Below are 21007 nucleotides of genomic sequence, written 5' to 3' on the forward strand. Positions count from 1 at the left end.
AAACATAGATTGATATTTAGTATTTTAGCAAACACCATATGGATCCGTCTGAAACAGTCAAAATGGAAATAGTACTTATTAAATCAAACAAGATCTTATTTGTGACATACTGATTTCATGAAATTAATGCATACGCTAACGCGATATTATTTAGAGATAATTAGAAATTAATACGAACAAGCAGAATCGCCACAAAGATCCACAAGTATTCTTTCACTTCAGTTTTTTGGGTAGAGATGTTCGGGTAGTCGTTTTTCAGCAATGGCTACAAGTGGTTTAGCCAAGGAAAGATCATCGTGATTTTCAGCAAGACTAACTGACAACCCATTATTGCCGACGCTCCAAGAGAACCCATGAAGAATTCTAGCAAACAACATAGTAGTAATGGTTGAGCCCAACTCGACTGCAGGACAACCACGAATCCCTATGCCAAATGAAATCATCCGCAACTCATCATCATCTGAAAGAACTACTTGCTTTGACAATTCCCCACGTAGATGACGATCAGGGTCAAACCGAAGTGGATTTTCCCAAACATCTGGGTTCCTGCCCAACCCAAGTCGACTTACCAGCACGTGACTTCCCTTGGGTATGAAGTAACCTGCAACAGTAGTATCCGTCATTGAAAGATGAGGTGGGTTAAAAGCGCGAAAAGGGTGCAACCGAAAGGCCTCCTTAATACAAGCTTTAATGAAATTTAGTTGGGATAAGTCCTGCTCTTCAACTAATCGATTGCGACCGACAACATTGTCAAGCTCCTCGACTGCCTTTCTTAGGAGAATGGGTTCGTTTAACATCTCCGCCATTGCCCATTCGGTTGCATTAGAAGGATTATCAACTGTCCCAAGAATCAAGTCCTAAAATTTTTCACGACAAAGGAAAATACGAAATAATCAATAATCATAAACACATATATAGTTATTATTGGCAAAGGTACGTAGCCCTTAAGACTAAGCTCTTAGGATTAGTCTACTCATGATTATAAAAAAAAACACTCGTAATATGTATTGGGTTTAGACGATAAAATGCCAACTTAATATGCAAATGTACGTTGTACTTAATTATGTATATATAAAGATCACTTAAAAAAAATAGATTTTTTTTTCAATATTTGATGGTTGAGCCGCTCGCCCTTACGCCCATTATGGAACGGACAGAGGAAACCCCTAATAATTCACCAAACATCATGACAATTTAATTAGTGATAAAACATTCACCCATCAGATTGGAACCTAGGTCTCACTGAGGGTCTTGGGATACCACCATGCTATTACCAAATATAGATAAAACAAAACAAAACACATAGATATTAGTCCATCTTTATTTTACCGGTTAATTAATTCATCTAGTTACATAAGGTTTTAAGTTCGATCACAATGAATGGTAATTCCTGTAGTTTTTTTCCTCCGAATACTTGTAACGGTCCATGGTCAACATCTCATTGTTTAAGGCACGTGCAAAGTTTCACTATTATATGCCGATTTCCAAATGTCGTATTCAGACTAAATGTTCGGGGAAAAAAAACTCTCTTTTGTATTTATTGACCTTGTTTTTTACTATTTATTATTATTATTATGAACGACGAGTTTGATGTTAGATCATTGAGCGTCATGCAATGACATCCACAATACACAACCCGAATGAATGTCCCCCCCCCCCCCCCCCCCCCCGGTTTGGTAGAATCGTTTCTGTAACCCATAACTAGATGTTTGAAGAGGTAAATGCCTAAAACAACGGAAAATAATCCGCAAGTTCCCAAAAGAAAGAGTGAGCTGGCCGCTCCGCCAAAGCACGGGGGTCTGGCATATTACTATTAATATTATAATTTTTGCCGTTATAAAAAATCAATAACATTATTACCATTTTAACCAAATTTGGAAGTCGAATGCTCATTTTTATGCATAAAAAATTGATGGATGTCAAGGGAAAACGTGGAGAGTTATCGATCAATAAATCGAGTCACAATTCATCAACAAATTTGGAAATTTAAATCACTTTCATTGTACATTAAAAAAATATGAAATGTACATTTCTCGAGAGGCAAATTGAATAATAATGTTTATCTATACAGCCTAATAAAAAGAAAGCCATTCTTTTTTTTTATTCTGTCTTTAAAATCTTATAAATATCCTTGGACTTTTTATAATACATCTATCTATACTACTATATAAAAATTATACTCTTATGTTGAAAAGTTTACAATTTTGGGACATGCAAAATTACCATTTTACCCTTAATTATTAACTTACACAACCATTTCATAATTTTTTAAAAGATATTCACTATCTTTAAAAATTAAATTTCTTTGTATCAATTACCAACACCACTTGACGCCGATGTCACCACATCACAACTATCTATACTACTATATAAAAATTATACCCTTATGTTGAAAAGTTTACATATTTAAGACATGCAAAATTACCATTTTACCCTTAATTATTAACTTACACAACCATTTCATAATTTTTTAAAAGATATTCACTATCTTTAAAAATTAAATTTCTTTGTATCAATTACCAACACCACTTGACGCCGATGCCACCACATCACAACTAATGTCATCGCCGTCGCATTGCGCGGGTACCATGCTCGTTGATTTATTATTTGTCTCTATCTTATCTTACATTCTATTAAAGGACGACATCTCTTTTTCAATTAACTAAATATACAATTCAATTAATCTATTCACATCATCATATTTTTATATTAATTACATAAAGGTCCTTCAATATATATTTTACATCCTTTATTCTAGGTGTAATTTTAATATACCAGCAAAACTACATTCAAAAATTTTTTATATAATATTTTCAAAACTCCTAAAACATCATGATCAAAATATAACAATTACATTGAAAAATAATAAATGAATAAACTTAAAGATTTTCATATCTTTCCTAGAACACAAACAAATAATTCTCATAAAAGCATTTATATATATATATATATAGATGATGCAATATTTTTGATGCAATACTTTTTTTATATATAATTATGTTAATGTTAATTATTTATCAACGAAGTCTAGACCTTAAAATTTGTTTACATTGTTGAAATTTATATTCGATGCATGATAATGATGATGCTTAACAATAGTAATATATTTTTATTTACAACGTCTTATCTTTAACGTTTTAGAGATAGTTCAACTAACTATTAATATTTAAGAACCATTCATATGGAAATAATTGAACGTAAACTATTGGGACATTAACAATAGTAATATATTGTTTTCATATGTATTTTTTTTTTATTTTGTTTTCTTGTCTAATTATTGTCAAATATAATAGAATAACGACATATATATTTATTTTATGGTGTCCGTGTTTTAACACGAGGTCTAAATCTAGTATGTAACTATTAGGATATCAAAAGCGATAGCAAGTTTATCTTGTCTTCTTCACTGGAATAGAAACTATTCTCCTCGTATTCTTAAATATTTTATTATTTTCATTTAATCATACACCAATAAATAATTAACGAAAATGAAACCCTGTACTTATTATTAAATAAAAACTTATAAAAAATATTAATAATAAAAAATTTTCATTGATAAAAATAGAAACAAAAATATTAAAATAATGATTAAAATAAAAACATGCATAAAAAAAAGTCAAAATAACCCAACTACTTAGTACGTCTCACACACATGTGCCTCTGTTTTTCTTCAATATATGGCCCATAGTCCTATACATACGTATTAGCTTATCAACTCGGGTTCAACCTAATTACATACGTATTAGCTAATCAACTCGGATTCAACCTAATTTAACTATAAACGCTTTGAGAATGTATAATAACAATGTTAAATAAGTTGAAAAGTTGTGATAAGTTATAATATAAAAATCAAAATTAAACGGAAATAAAAATTGTATAGTTCTGGATACACGTTTAAACACATACATGTGCCTCCTCCGTTTTTCTTCAATATATGGCCTATAGTCCTATACATACATATTAGCCAATCAACTCGGGTTCAACCCGATTTAACTATAAACGCTTTGCAAATGTATAATAACAACGTTAAATAAGTTGAAAAGTGTGATAAGTTATAATATAAAAAACGAAACTAAACGGAAACAAAATTTGTGTAGTTCTGGACACACGTTGAAACACATACGATTTGTAAAAACAAAAAAGTAAAACCGTTATCCTGAAAGACAACATAGTTTTTAGCCTATTATAACGACAAATTAAGGTGATTAAAATCTTACGTAAACATTTAATAAAAATTTATATTAATGATATATATATATTTAAAATAAAAAAAGAAAATTTTGAATTTTACATTAACAAAACATGGCGATGATGTCATAGTTAGATTAGAAGAAGGATGTGTGAAAGTAAAAGACAATTTTCAAAACAAAATTATATCATAACAATTTTCATTACTTATATAATAGATCGATCCCATATAACATTCAGTCATTCATATTAAAGTTTTTATGTAATACCATGAAGTTATAATATTAAAGTTTTTATGATTTAATATTTATAAATGGTACCCAAGTAAGCTAGAGTTACATATGCATGTGAAACTTGAGATAAATGGTGGCTTACAATAATTTCGGCTTTGATCTCCTCTGTTGTAAGCTTTGGATTTTCATGGTTAATAAGAACATCAAGTAGGTCATTTTTCTCGGTTCTTTCTCCATTGTTCCACATTTGAATCCTTTCATCAATCAACGGATCATGATATTTTCGTACAACTTGAAGCGCGGTTTTAATGTTCTCGTCATTGCCACTGAAATCAATCATTCCCCGGAACAATGGGAAATAATCATTCACACTAAATCCAAAAAGATAGTTGTGTATAGCGTATAATGCATCAACATGTTCGGTTTCTTCTTTTCCGGGCCCTCCATCTGGCATACCTTTTCCAAAAAATCGTGTCCCAAAAGCCATTTTCCTCGTCAAGTTTGCAACAAAATGTTGGGTCAAAACCCGAAAGTTTATTAGTCCTCCAATGTTGTCTTGTTTCTTATCTATTTGATTACATATGTATCTAAGAAGGTGATTGGCTTCTTCATCTCTTTTTGGTTGAAACCAGTTGTGCATTGGCCGCGACAACAAGTTTTGCTTTACAACTCTTCTCATCTTTCTCCATTGGTCACCATGGGGGGCCAAAAAGGCTGTGCGATAGCCATTACTTACTAGATTAGCACTCATGACCTCAGGCCTTGACATAAATATTGAGTCATTTTCCTTTAGGATCTCACATGCTAGTTTCGAGGAGGAAACTGTGATCACATGGGTTGAAGGTCCAAGCCGAATGCAGATGATTGGGGTATTGAGCTGACCCATGAGCTTGTGGATCCAACGGAAAGTAGGCCGGTTTAGGAGCATTTCAATGATGCACCCAATGAAGGGAAGAGGGGTAGGACCTGGTGGTAGTTTCTTTGTATACCTCTTGTAAAAAAACTCGGCAAAAAAGATGAATATAAAAAAAATGAAGAGTATGTTGGTTGGAGCCATTTTAGTGATACAGATAAAAGATGATGATGAACAATGGATTATATATAGGAAGGTTGAGGATGATTTTAAGCAATGTAGGTAGTGTCAGCTTAAGCTTTTTGAGGAAATTAAGCGAGATCAACTTAAGAGTCTAATTAAAAATAAACGTAAACAAAGAAAGCAAAACAAAAAGTACCTTCCTCATCATGGATATACAAAAGTACTGTGAAAGTAAGTGGTGGACCCAGGATTTGAAAGGACTACGTGGCACAATTTATCTAACATAATATATATGATAAAACAAAAGAATAACAATAACAGCTTGCCTTATGGAAGTTGTTCTATACGGTCTTGCATATGATATCGTGCTATCGCATTCTTAGTCATAATGTTTTCAAGTACCTCCCTTTTTATACCACAAATTAGACAACCATTCATATATTATCACTCATTCGACTACGCAAATCTGACTTCACAAGCTTCATTGCCGAAAAGCATCTTTCAACAGTTACGGATGCAACGGGCAAAACTAAAGTTATCTTCAATAACTGATAAACCAAAGTAAAAGAACCATGTTTTTTCTTTGTATCCACCAGCACACGAGCAAGGTCGGTTATTCCCTTTAAGTTAGCAAATCTAGCATCTTGTTGCAAAGTGTGATAATAAAACGTGAGTTGACCTGGAAGTGTTTTCTATCTGTATCATCAAAATCATTTGGATACATCTAATTAAGCTTCACTAACTTTGACGTTTCAAACATATAAAAATTATCACATGGACTCAAAGAGGCCATATTTGCTAACAATTCGGTGTATTCTTTGCTAAAACGGTCACCAAACTCTATAATTTGCATATCCAAAACCGTGTTAAAAATTTCAACCTCAAAATGATGTCGATTGGTAATCTTAGTTGTTCGGTTCCTCGAGTTAACATAGAAGTCAGTCTTTTTCAGCATTTGAATATCGTGTTTTTGACAAAAGAATGAGATTTTCTTCAAAAATCCACCAAAACCCTTTGCGCGTAAAGTTTTCAATGCTCGCTGGTAATTTACCAATGACACCCCTTCCAAAATATCTTCATCTTTCTTTTGAAGATGTTGAGACAAATTACTTGTAAGGCCTAAAACTTCTTCCATCAAGTGAAAATAAAACACATAATCAAGTGTTTTGAAATAAGAGAGGATACCAGATGTTTGGTTTCGGTTAGATTAAATGATAACATCCTATTTAACATACTTAAGCACCTTCATAACTTTAGGAAACAAGTTCATCAAACTCGTGTATAAAATATAATTGTGTGGTTATAATTGGGCCACAATTATAAAAGTATTTACAATTAAATTAATAGGTTTTTATTTCACTTTTTTTTTCCTAAACGATGTATAGAATATAATTGTTTTTTTATTGGACCGGTATTCTATTTTTTTTAACCCGTATCAACAGTACATAACATAAAAATTTTTTAAAAAAATTTCACTTCACAGAAGAAACGGACCCGTAACCCCGGATACCCCTCCGTTCTATGTCAGTCCGTCCCTGAGTGAAAGTAGTTGGTGTGTTGTCTAGTACTTGTCGATTTGCTATTTTTCATTGTACCATGGAATAGTGTCATTCATGTATGCTAGTCACCACTCCATTTGATTGTTTCCTAATTATTGTAAGTAATGAGAAATAAAAAGATAAGTTTATAAACCATATTTGTCGACTCATAACTTTTGACTTGATTTGAAAATATGATTTCTTAACCCGTGACTCGACTTGTGAGAGTCTTAACATTTTTAAATATTACATAATACAAAATAGTTATACATGTGACGTCTTTATGAACAATATATAAGTTGATTATCTTAATACATATATTAAAATATTACATTTTGATAGTTTTAAGTCATAAACTTATAGTTTATCTAAAAATTCGTATTAAAAGGATCCAAATACATAGATAACAAACAAAATAATGTAGCTATAAGTATAATATATAATCATAGTATAAAACTAAAGTAATAATAATTTTGTGACTCGCATTGACTCGGTCCAAGTTCACATAACGACTCGTAAGAGACTAGACAAAAAAAAAATCACCTAACGAGTCAAATCGTTTTTAGTTTAAATTACTCAACTCGTAAGAGTTTAAAAACAATGGTGGAAACCATCCTCTTTTATTGTGGAACTAGTTAATCAAACCCGGGTTCAACCCGAGTTGTTACAGTTAAATCAGTTCGAACCCGTACATTGAGTTTAGGGTAAAAAGAAGAAATAAGAAAATAAAAATATAAAAAATTATGATGTCATATCTTTTAAAAAATTGTGTTAGCAAAGGATGAGAGATTGCCATTTCATTCTTTTTCTAAAAATAGCTTTTGGAAACAATTTTGTTTTATTAATATAAGAAAAGAGATAGTGTACACTACACACGTGTTGTCTTGCATTGATACCTTCTTTTTATTGTTACCTGCCTTTCAATTTAAGTTCATATCATCTTGGAAAAAGTATAATCAAAATACATTGAGAGAGCTAAAAGATTAGAGAAAACAAAAAAGATATAAAAATGAAAAATAAGGGATAATAAAAATACCTTGTATAAACTTATTGAATGCCACAATCATGGTAAGAAGACAACCACTCTTTGAATTTTTTTAAGTAATAGAACTTTGATTTTCAAGAAAAAAGAGTGAAATTCATGTTCACACAGATATTAAAAACTGCTATTCTTTTTAGATTAACTATTAATTTATTAACCTTTAAAAAAAAATCTATTTAGTCATTGCTTAAGTGGTAGGGAGAAATTTAGAGAAATGAAATGATATAGAGAAATAAAATGGATTGAGAAATTCTGTAAATTCATTTGTTTGGTAATGACAGAGAAATTAATCTAAGAAATGAACAAAAAACATTTCTAGTGTTTGGCAAGAAATTAGAGAAATAACAATAGAATTTTACAGTATTACATAAACTCATTATTTTAATTTTATAAAATTCAAATTAAGATATATACAAACTTGTATTACAATGACTTATGGTCAAATGCCTCACGATTAGTGGAGTGGTGGTTATAAAAGATTTAGAATGAATTAGAGGAATAAAATGATTTACAATGACTTATGGTCAAATTAAGATATATACAAACTTGAGATAAAAGATATAGAATGAATTAGAGGAATAAAATGATTTATGGAGTAGAGAAAAAAAAATGAGTGGTTGAAATTTAATGAGAGAGATGAAAATGAAGTTGAAAGTTGTGGGAAATTGATGTATGGTACATCATACATTAATATGTATACAGTTGATTGAAAGTTGAAACTTTATTTGTTTTATAATATAGTATATATAAAAAAAGGGAAATAATATAAATGAATATAACTTTTAAAATATAGACTATATATATAATAATTTATTAAGAGATTTTTAAAAATATTATATATCTCTAAGATTTAAAAAGATTTACTTTAATACATAAAGATTTATGACAAAGTTTTAGATATAATTATCTATCTAATAAGTAAATAAAAAATTAAAAATATAGAAAAAAGGGATAGAGCTCTAGAGTAATTAGGAGATAGTTTTAGGCCTAAAAAAAACTTTAAGCAGTGCCAATTATGTACTCTTAACCTCCTCTTTTAGTTAGGGTATAGATTTTTCCAGCTAATAAAATTAAATAAATGAGTTTACATATGAATAATCAAATCTGAAATAAAATAAAAAAATTTATCAAACAGTTGACAAATAAATAAAAATCATGTTTATAAAGAAAATGAACGTGTTACATAAGCTTTATAATATCACCTTTTAAATTTTATATAAAGATATAAAGATCACTTGCGTATTACGCGGGATAATAATATAGTTAGATGTAATGTATTAATGTGTGAATTAGGGGTAATATGGGGATATTGAAAAGATTGTTTAATTTCATAAAATAGAGAGTCTAATGTGTTTTATAAGGGATTATAGAAATTAAAGTTGAAAGGGCTTGCAAGTTAATTAAGCGACGGTTAAGGACTTAAAGAATCAAATTTAATTATACTAAAAGACAACTGAGCTAATAACTTATTGATGAATCATAAGTCTCGATTTTATCAAATTGAACACTGATGATGTTATAATTATAATTACAATAAATCTAATAATTACAATTCACGGATATACAATTTACGGATATGTATAAAACGGATTGATCAATAGCTATCTAAATGAAGCTGACGGATATGTATAGATTCTAATTTACAATTCACGGATTGATTAATGGGTATGTAAATGAAGCTTTAAAACATGCAGTTTACAAGTATAACCCATCAAGCTTAGGTCCAATGCACAAAGCTTTATACATACTACGCCACTATGGATATTTATATCCAACCAAATAAATAACTACTGGATGACAAATATCTTTCCTTATAACTATTAAAAACAATTTATTTTTTTATACTTATTGTTAATTATAAGAGAGGAACTATTGTATCATGCATTTCTTTGGCCGTTTAAAACGCAATGACAATTAACAAAAGTCAAGGTTAATATTTATCTACTGTCGGTTTTCATCTACAACGTCCAATTTTCACATACGGACAGTTATATGTTGTGATCTCAACATGCTGATATGCGATAAAAATGAGAAGATAGAAAACACTACAACGAATGTCCTCTACAAAGAAGTAGTGTTGCAAAAGATGGAGAAAGATACATGCTTCTAATGTTCAAACTATTGCATGACTTTATTTTTAATTACGTTCTTAACCTCTTACAACATTATTTTTAGACGATTTTACTCTTAATTTAATAACACTTTTTAGCTTACATTTACTTTGATAGTAATAATCTAAGCTTTATTACAATGTAAACCCGTGTATTTGACACGGGTCTAATTGTAATATCATTAATGCCAACGCCAATGAACAGTGCCACGTGTCATGTGGCGCTGTTCTATTGGTCTCGCCTGTATCCCGTGTTTTTTCAAATTTTGCCATATCGGATTCCGTTAAAGTTATTTTTTGTTCGGTTTTTCTTGGTTTCTTACATAGTTTTTTTTGCTTTTGTGTTTTCTTTCTATTGGTCCACCTATACCCCGCGTTTTTTCGGATTTTGCTATATCGGATCCCGTTAAGGTTATTTTTCTTTCGGTTTTTGTTGGTTTATTACATAGTTTTTTTGCTTTTGTGTTTTCTTTCTATTGATTCATCGTATACCCCTCATCACTATTTAGATTTTGCCATTTTGGATCCCGTTTGGAGTTTTTTCTTGGTGTTCATCATAGTTTTTTGGCTTTTGTGTTCTGAATTAATATATTGGAAACTTTTACACAATATTTAATTTTTCCATTGTTATTTCTATTTTCGTTAAGATTATTTATCTTTTGGTTTCTCTTGGTTTTTTGATACCTTTTTTTTGCTTATATGATCTCTTTTATTGGTTCATCATATACCCCGCATCACTATTTAGATTCTAACATTACGGATCCCATTTTGAGTTCTCTCTTTCGTTTTTTTTTTGGCATGGTTATCAATAGTCACCATGCTTATTAAAACTTGACACGTCGCATCGGTTATAAAGTGACACATCGCATATTTCCTATAGTTTGGATTTTGCCACATTGCATCCTGTTCAGATTTTGTCACGTCTTTTTCTTTTTTAGTTTTGTTTTTCCTTTTCGGATTTTTTATTACGGGTTACTTCTTTTGTTTTTTCACACTTTTCAATTGTCATTCAACCTTATTGTGATACACCCCGTACCACTACTTGCATTTTACTATATCGCATCCACCTGATATCTGAATTAATATATTAATATTTTTGTCATATCACATCCCGTTCAGGTTTCTACTACGGGTTACGTTTTGTTTTCTTGCATACTTTTAAATAAATATATTAATGACAAAATTATTTTTATTAAGCTGTCGAAAATTCACGGCATATATACTAAAATAACAAACCGTTTCAAACAAAGGAGTTGGGGGGTCCAAAATTTTCTAGTATATACTAGTAATCAACTAGATTGATGCCAAAACCAAATTTGGGTCAACAATATTTCAAAACCAACAAGTTTTGGCGTCAAATGAAAGACCGTCGTAATCCAAAACCCGCCACCACCACCACCTTTGTTTCAATACCGACAGAAGACGGTATCTACACAGCCCGATCCACCCCCAATGCACATGTTAACATTGCCACGGGAGTCAGAAAAAAGGCCGTTGGAGTACACCAATGGCTTTTGTTAGATTCAACGGGTCAAAGCCAATTAGTTGAGGCCGGGAAATACACTATTATGCGCCGGACAGGATTGCCCGGACGAGATTTACGTATTCTTGATCCTGTTTTATCGTACCCTTCAACGGTACTTGGTAGAGAACGTGCTATTGTTATAAATTTGGAACATATTAAGGCCATAATTACTGCACATGAGGTGCTTTTGTTGAATTCTTTGGATCCCTTTGTTATTCCGTTTGTTGATGATTTGCATCGACGTATTATGCGTTATTATCATTCAACTGTAACTCAGGTTATTTCTTGTTTTTTTATAAATTTATAGTTTTTTATATAATTAACTTCTGCTTATTATAGGATTAGACAAGATATTAATGAAAACTTTAAGGTTTGAACTTTGAAGGATGTCATTAGAACAATCTTTAATTGAAAAGTGAATGATAATTATAGTATACATAAGTTGGGTTCTATCCTCATGCCTTGCATGGCTGGAGGTCATAATCTATCTTAGATAGAAGCTGGAAGCAGTCTCTCTACATCGTCGTGGTACAGGTAAAGTTGTCTACATCTTAACCTCCCATACACCATCGAAGTATTGGGACCCAAAACCCGTAGAAAACGACATTGGGTGCGTACTTACTTACATGATAGTTTTACCAATGCACATTTGGCCTAGCAGTATCAGGGTGACCCACCAAAGAAAAGGTTATGGGTTCAAGTCCCATTAAGAGCAAATGTGTGCATTGGATTTTTTTATCGTTGTCATTCAAGTCCGGTTATAATGATTCGTTTATTATTAGGATCAAATCTTTAGAAAGATGGAGGCATTGATGTGGATATTGCGCATGCTATAAGGGTACTTGGTTGAAAAATTAAGATTAACATAATATTTTTATAGCAAGTCTTGGTGGATTTGTACGGTTAAATTTGTTAATATTTATGATCTATGTTCTCATCAAACTTGTTCACTTGGGTTATCTACATCAAGAAATGAATAAATTGTAGAGCCTTTTGCAATTAATATCTGTTTAGATATATTTCGTAACAGGCAGGAACTACTTCTGATGATACAGAATGGCAAAATTTGTACGATTTAGGAGAACCACTTCCAAAGGGACTTGGCTCTCCAAGCATATCTGCCACAAGCAGAGGGAAAAGTGAGGAGGTTAAAACTGATCGAACATGCTCTTTTGATAGGGCAGATGGACTAAAACTCCTTCGATTTGAGTTTGTTGCACTTGAGGCCTGCATAGAGGCAGCTTGCAGTTCTTTGGACAATGAGGTGAGAATTTTTATCCTTATTGAAGGATTTTGACCACTTTCTTTTCGTTGTGTAAGACTGTATAGGTTGCAATTTCCACCCATTAACTTATGATTGTTCAATCAATGTGTGTTTTCTACTCATATGGTTCAAACGGGTGAAATAAAAATAAATGAGCCATTTGGGAAACGGGTCAGATTGGGTTGAAAGGATTGGAAGTCCCCGAAGTCTACATGTATTTCCTACAACCCCCTAATTGATCTTTTCTGTAATTTATATGCTCCTGTTATAATGTTATTTTGCAATCCTAATTTACACATATGTTATACTCAATAAACCAAAAAAATGGAAAGAACATAATTGCTTGAGGATGAACTTAGCCCACCTGACCCATCCATGTTGCCATCTTTAGTCAATTGATATTCTCTTATAAACCTCTTTTTTCTCATCTTATTAGGCAAGGACGTTGGAGAGAGAAGCGCATCCAGCTTTGGATAAGTTGACTACTAAGATTAGTACGCTCAATTTGGAACGTGTTCGTCAAATAAAAAGTAGGTTGGTTGCTATTTCAGGACGTGTTCAAAAGGTTTGTGGGTTTTATGCAACATAGATATTTTGACCTTCGTTTTGGTCTTAATGATTGAAGATTGATTTAGGTTAGAGATGAATTAGAGCATTTGCTCGATGATGATGAAGATATGGCTGAAATGTATCTGACTGATAAACTGGAACAACTTGAGAATGACTCTGAATCTTCAGTAGATGAGCAACATGATGTGGATGAACAAGTTCTGCAGGCAGAAAAGGATGACAGGTTTGCATCTTTTTTGACACATTACTACTGTTTAACTTATGTTATGTCGTTCTGATCTTGTAATTATCGTTATACACTTACGCCTTATGTTAGAGTTCCTATGGATGACAATGAGAACATACATGAAGGTGATTTTAAAAAGATGAATAGTCAACAAGAGCGTTTTTTTGGATCACATGCATTTGGGAGAGAAAGCCGTATGACTCGAGGTACTATCAAACACCGTGATGTTCAGGAACTTGAAATGCTCTTAGAGGCCTATTTTGTTCAGATAGATGGTACACTGCATAAATTATCAACGGTATGCCGAACTACTTTCCGCATTTTATCCATTAGAAAAGAAATTTTATGTCATATATCTTTCTAAGTTCACAAGATTTAATAAACATCCCCCAGCCCCAGCATGACTATGGATAAATGTCTTCGGTCGTGCATCTTCTGCAATTAAATTTGACCCGTTTATAGGTAAATGGGTCAATTTGTGCTATGAATTAATTTTAGTCCCACTGTTTACATTTGTAAGACTTTAGTGAGATAATCATATTTATTTTATACAAATATAGAGTTTAGAGAATATAATAACATGTTCCTAAAAATCGGGGGCCCTCAAAGTCGGTGGCACCCAGTACGGTCACCCCTACTACATACCCATTTTGATCGGTTACCATATGTCTCAGCTCTGCCCTCTTTAATGCCTTCCTGTAATCTTAATATCTCCATTCCCAGCTGAGCGAGTATGTGGAGGACACGGAAGACTACATTAATATAATGCTGGACGACAAGCAGAACAATCTTTTGAAAATGGGTGTCATGCTGTCAACTGCGGGTCTAATATTAAATGCGTTTGTAGTTGTCGTTGGAGCTTTTGGAATGAACATTAATATTGACCTCTTCAAAGACGATACCCCTGCTGATCAAGAAATTGGTATGCATAAATTTATGTGGACTGTTGGTGGCTGTACCACCGGTAGCATCTTTCTGTATGTTGTCACCATTGCTTGGTGCAAACATCAAAGGCTTTTATAATCAAAGGCTTCTTGTATGTTTTCGTCATTTACTTCAAGTTTTTGATTTTTGTCGTCGTTTATATATAATTCCTGCTCCGCCTATTGCATCCAGACATCCATGCCAGTCTCCCTTACATATAATCCTGACGTCTATAGCATAACCATTAGAAGAACACTGCGTAAGGCTACATATACCTCACACGGTATGTATATATAGTAGCTAGTTGATATATGTTGTTATTTACTTGATCAACTTGATCTTTGTTGTAGTTTTAGCTCAGTTTTATAGAAGAAACCGCGCCATTACTTCAAAATGTGTCTTAAAAATGCATGTTATATAGTTTCCATACTTGGATTTTCAAAGTATTCATAGAATCATAGTGATATTGTTTGTTACAATTTAGCCCTTTCAAGTTCGAATCTTATGGTTGTGTATACTGCATAACCAAAGATATACTAATGCAATCTGATTAACAAAATATGCAAAACAGTCTGTAAAAGAAAAAAAGTCTGTCAAAAAATCTAACTGGTATATATTGAAGATCTTGGCCACCTCATAGTAAGCACTAAACATACTCATTAAGTCATAACTAAAAAGAAAAAAAAAAAAAAAAACATAAAGAAAATTGTAGAAGATTTCTAAATCTAAATGCCACTTGCTTTGATGAGCCTGTCACATTCCTTCTATTGTTTGCCTGTGATGGACTCCACTTCAAACCATCTGTTCATTGTCAAGTACGCATGTTGTTAGCCTTTGTTACTCTTCAAGAATATAACCCCACAATGCATCTTTGTAATAAAGTTAAGCATTTTGCTAATCGTGGTTAATTACATTAAGAGGGGTGTTTCTTATCGTGTATGATAATCATAGGCCTATAACTTTGGTTCACACAATCCTAAAGTAAACCCCGTCTTTAAAAATGTGATCTTGGAATATAGAAAGTTAATAGAAAATGTCTAAAAATAGATAGTTCCTCTTTTAGCAAATAATTTTTGTAATAATAGTAAGCTATAAAGTATGAATGGAGACCAATATTACTATATATATTCACTAAAGTGCAAAATAATAAGTAAGACCTTTGAAAAAAATATTGTATTTAATTTATGAGTTGAGAAAAAGAATGTAAATAACATCTATAAACAAAAAAGGTACCTCAAAATAGGTTGTGGAATGGCCCTGTGAATAATCAGAACTGTCATCATCCAACATTGAAGCTTCTTTGTTGCACACTAATAGATCCTTCTGCAATGATAATCATGATAATAATTATTAAACTATAAACATATTTACACAACAAACATAAAGAACAATCTTTGCATAACACTTGATAACATTTGTCAATATGGATCTATCACTTGATTCGACTAGTATTTGTGCAATCATGAGCAAACCCAACCTTCTCATTCATTTTTTATTATAAAAATTTATCTACTCTACTCCACGAAGGGAAATAATCCTTACACAACACACATTTACCATACACAATAATATATGCATTAAATAATTATCCAGTACAACTGTCTGATTCATAAATTGTTGGGTATAGTAAATTTGTATTGTGTAGGGATCACCTCTCCTCCAATAAACACCGTGTCAAGGATTGAACCCTGGTCTCCTCCCCAAGATTTCAAAATGTATTTTACATCAAAACTACAAACATAACTTGTGAAAACCGCTTACTTTAACAAAAAATGTCATAACAAAGATCCAAGGTCATGTAAACCAACCAAAGATTTGAAATGCAAATTAATGCATGCACCAAATCCAAATGAAAACTTACATTGTAAAAGTTGAAAAATGGAGAACTAGCAGTGTCATCTGCAAAATTAGAAACAGCTGCCAAATGACTATGAAAACAATTTTGCTCAATGATCTTTCGTCTTTTCCTACAACCAGACACCAATGTAGGATCACAAAACACATCATTATTGTTGTTCATGTTGCAATATTCGTCTTCCTCGTGTTCTGGTTGAAAATGTGGTGGACCAGAAGACGCGTCCGAAACCATTGACATATTATCGTCCTCGTTATCATTATCATCGTCATCATAATCTTTTTCGTCATGGTCTTGATCATGTAGCACATTATAATTATCATGTGGAATGGAATGTTGTAAGTATAAAGTCCAACCAGATTCACAACCACTACTAGTTGATTCTTCTGAATCATGATCAAAAACAATATGGTCCATTTTTTTTATTTTTGTGTGTTTTAGTTGAGAAATAATGAAATGGTGAACAAATGGGAATTAAGAATTTTTGTTTGTAATGTTTGGATGGAATGGAATGGAATAGGAGAAAAAGACGTGTAGAATGTGATTTATTTATATGATGGAAAAATCCTAGACTAGTTTTGTCGTTATGTGACAGTATATGCAGATGGGGTGAGCATGCGATTTCGTTGGAAACTGCATCTTGTGTTTGTTCAGAACTAGAAATCTGAATATGTACATCTTGTATTTTAATATTTTAAAACGAGCATGGTACCCGCGCAATATGGCGGTGATGACGATGACAGTGACGTGGTGGCATCAACAGATGGTGATGGCGGCGACCGTTGGTGGCGGCAGGTGCGTCAAGTGGTGTAGGTAGTTGATATAAGGATATTTGATTTGAAAGAGTAGTGTATCTCTTTTAAGAGATAGTGAAAAATTTTGTGTAAGTTAATTCATTAAGGGTAAAATGGTAATTTTGCATGTCCTAAAAATGTTAACTTTTCAACATGGGGTATAATTTTTATATAGAAGTATAGATGGGTCGTCACGTATTTTACCCAGTACCAACCAAACATGTTTCACCTAATTGTATTACAATACTTGCAACATGTTTGATAATATATGGCTAAAAAAAATATAATATACAGATCAACAACTTCAAAAATGAATGGGTCGAAAGGATGGAGACATGGAGTTGAACCATTGAATGGTGAGTGATGAGCCAAGTGATCGATCACTGTGATGAAGAGAAGTCGGGTGATGGAACAAACAAAAAAGAATAGAAAAAACTTTATACCGACCTGTCCGACCATTTATGTGCTCATGTAACAATTTTACTAGATTACCCAAAGATAAACATGTAATTTCTTGCATTGGATTTTTAAAACTAAGTTCAAAGCAGATGGTTCTGTTGATAAACTTAAGGCTCGTTTAGTTATCGATCGGAATGGGCAAAGAAAGGGAATTGATTTGGAAGAAACTTTTGCATATTTATTTATAGTTGGGCCCGTATGAATGGTTGGTCTACTTATCAAATGCCATTTTTAAAAAAACAAAATGGAAATCACCACATGATTTTCCGTTACGATTTTTAATTTTTCATTTAGATTTTCCATTTTTCGTTTCTGTTTTTTCGTTTCTGTTTTTTCATTTCTCCTTTTAAATTGTTGCAACTTTTATTTTTCATTGTATTATTTTATTATATTTTTATGATTTTTCATTTTATTTATTTATTTTTTTTAGAATGGCTATCTAATTTCCCCATACTCCTAAATTACACGCATGTCTTGGATGAAATTCAAGAGTCTCAAAAAAACCCTATTAATTCAACCTCACAAATGTGGGAAGTGGAACTCGAACACAGGTGGATCCCCCAAGGTTAAAGACCTTATCAATGGGCTACCAGTTACGATCTTTCATTGTTGCTATTTTCCAATTTCTTGTGAATTTACTTTTTTTATGATATTCTATTTTACAATGAAATTTTCATTTTTTGTACTCATTATTTCTCCTTTTACGTTGATATTTTTAGTTTGTTGTTACCAATTTTATTAGTAATTTAAAAAAAATTCCAAACAACTTTAGTTAAAGTTGTATATATTTCAGATTTTGTTGTCACTCTAAGTTATTTTTTTTATAAATTAAAATATTATTTAGGCAGAAAGAAGGTGCTGCACGTGTGCAACTTCTGTGATCACATTACATTCCTGAAAATTTGCTCCATGCTTGCGTGCAACGGTTGTACCGAGAAGGACAGTCACCACATCGGTCTAAACTATATATATAACTAATTTTCATAAAAAACAAATACTATATTTATCAAATTAAATATACAACTGATAGTTTCGTCTTTCACTTTTCTTTCAAATACAATGTGGATATACACATATTTATTTTAGTCATTGCTAGCGATCCCGGATGGATACACGTATATTATTCTTTACTAGGTATAGTTTTTCACCCAATAATTCATGGTCTCGTAATGAGACATCCAAGTTTTACTCTGAAATACATATATTTGATTTTTGATTTGATGTCTTTGAGTATTTCTTTTTGAAATTGACACAAAATGCGACTGAGTTTGAATTTTATACCGTCGGATTGGGTCAGCTTGCGATGCCTTTTGTCATTAGACTGGGCTCTATACAATAATTAAATAATATTTTTTTGTTTCTATGAAAGTTCTTTGAAAAAGTTCTAGAAAAAATTATCTAAATACTATATATATGAGATACATTATACATGGTACGGTATTGAGGTGTTAATGGTATGGATAAAGTTGAGAGCAAGTGGCTTATAAACTTAGGAAGAGAACCTAACTTTTATATTTGGAGCAAGTGTATTTTCTTTCTTTTTCTTTATTTATGTTTTTAAATTTCCATTTCTCCAAAACTCCCACATGCATTATGCATATATATAAGTTGTAAAGTAAACACATGTATTCACGTGCGACATATGGGATTTTTCAGGTTTCAGTTACCATCACATTACACGTTTCATCACGTGAGACACACACTTCAATCCCATTTCTTTTTCTTGATTTTAGCTTTTTACCCCCCTTCAATGATATATTATAGTATTTTTTTTTATCGTATCAACTTTTGCATCTTACGATCGATGGATAAGCATGAGAAAAATCGTAACTCATTACACTAAAAAGTTAGCTTAGTGTGTATTATATTAACCTATCATTCTAGATTACTTTTACATGTAGCTCACTACATTAACTATGCTTGTAAATAAAATTAAAAAAAGAAAAAGAAAGCAAAACACCAAAATGCCTACTCGATCGTGAATCAACTCATCCATTGTGGTTACCACCAAGTTGAAGCAGAGTCCTCAACGTACGTATATAGGTACATTTAATTATCGGTAGCAAATGGTACTCCATTACGGATGGTCTAAACTAATAGATATACGTATATTATCTTATCCGCTTAATTAACAAACTATCAACCATTATTAGGATGGGAGGAGCCATATCTTCCAGCTTTTTAGCTCCCAAATCCCTCCCGCCTTTCCAACCAGCCCTTCTAAATTTTCTAACGACTAGAACCGTTACCTTTTTCGAATACTTTTTTTTTTTTACTGATTTGGTCCAACTTTAACGGCTAGTTAGAAAAAAAGATTTTCTTACACTTTTGGTATCTCCTAATGGCTATTACTAAAAAGGATTTTTTTTTTTTTTTACACTTTCAGCCCTTTAACGGTTAAAATTGGGAGGGTTTACCAACGGGCTTTGAGCCCTCCGACCATACCTCTGAAGCCAACCCGTCTGAGGTGGAGCGCGATGTGCCTGCTCGTTTGGATCCCCGCCAGCCAACTCTGTCTCCCTTTATTATTCATATACAACTGTCTGCCGGATATTGAATGTTAATATAATGTGTAAAATCAATCTCACTAATTTATACTATGTGCAACGCAAATACATTACCATGTAGTCAATTAACTACATTAATCGAATGAAAACACATATATACATACCCTTATCCTAACCAATCTAGATTAGAGAAAACTCAAAAAAATTTAAATTCACGAAAGTTTTTCTCACCATCTTCAAAAACATTTTTCAATAAGTAGGCACAGCAATTCAACCAAATCAGTGAAATGTAATTTTTAAATTCCAACATGCCGCAACATTGCAACACATTAGTTGCACTGTTGAAAGATCAGTTATGTAAAGCTTCCATTTTGTTCATAGCTTGGAGACTATGCTACTTAATAATATATGATGTCGTTATTTAACACCTTTAATTTGATGCATATGAATACATACTACTCGGTAAGTCCGTATACGACATACGACATTATATTCAATTGTCACATTTTCTAATTAACTATTATGCCTAATACAAACAAATAGGAATCAACGTGTAGTCACTAAAAATAATTAAAAACTTTAACAAGTTGGATTAGATTAAGTTATAGATGTAATGTTTGGAGACACAAGAATTAAGGATGTACCACCATCTCTGACTATGACTAGTCAAACTTTAAGTGTGCCTCACTGCCTTGTGAGCATCTTTTTCTTGGATCACACATTTTTTTTTAATTTC

General features: G+C 32.0%; 4 protein-coding genes across 4 annotated transcripts; 1 reads left to right on the plus strand and 3 right to left on the minus strand.

Annotated features, from left to right (window-relative positions):
• Positions 1-52: 52 nt before the first annotated feature.
• On the minus strand, positions 53-5551 carry LOC122600773 (isoleucine N-monooxygenase 2-like). Its single transcript, XM_043773532.1, has 2 exons — positions 4564-5551; positions 53-857 (listed from the first exon to the last, which is right to left on the minus strand). The coding sequence occupies exons 1-2, from the start codon at positions 5476-5478 to the stop codon at positions 219-221; spliced, it is 1554 nt and encodes a 517-aa protein (XP_043629467.1). The 5' UTR covers positions 5479-5551; the 3' UTR covers positions 53-218.
• Positions 5552-5891: 340 nt separating this feature from the next.
• Positions 5892-6592, minus strand: LOC122601419. Its single transcript, XM_043774178.1, has 2 exons — positions 6232-6592; positions 5892-6136 (listed from the first exon to the last, which is right to left on the minus strand). The coding sequence occupies exons 1-2, from the start codon at positions 6590-6592 to the stop codon at positions 5892-5894; spliced, it is 606 nt and encodes a 201-aa protein (XP_043630113.1).
• A 4913-nt stretch (positions 6593-11505) lies between these two features.
• On the plus strand, positions 11506-14755 carry LOC122601421 (magnesium transporter MRS2-3-like). Its single transcript, XM_043774179.1, has 6 exons — positions 11506-11949; positions 12703-12936; positions 13373-13501; positions 13572-13729; positions 13823-14030; positions 14456-14755. The coding sequence occupies exons 1-6, from the start codon at positions 11506-11508 to the stop codon at positions 14753-14755; spliced, it is 1473 nt and encodes a 490-aa protein (XP_043630114.1).
• Positions 14756-14835: 80 nt separating this feature from the next.
• On the minus strand, positions 14836-16928 carry LOC122601422 (protein SOB FIVE-LIKE 5-like). The gene is made up of 3 exons (XM_043774180.1): positions 16518-16928; positions 15890-15979; positions 14836-14886 (listed from the first exon to the last, which is right to left on the minus strand). The coding sequence occupies exons 1-3, from the start codon at positions 16926-16928 to the stop codon at positions 14836-14838; spliced, it is 552 nt and encodes a 183-aa protein (XP_043630115.1).
• Positions 16929-21007: the final 4079 nt, after the last annotated feature.

The sequence above is a fragment of the Erigeron canadensis genome, chromosome 5 (genome assembly GCF_010389155.1).
Source record: "Erigeron canadensis isolate Cc75 chromosome 5, C_canadensis_v1, whole genome shotgun sequence".
NCBI classification, from domain to species: Eukaryota; Viridiplantae; Streptophyta; class Magnoliopsida; order Asterales; family Asteraceae; genus Erigeron; species Erigeron canadensis.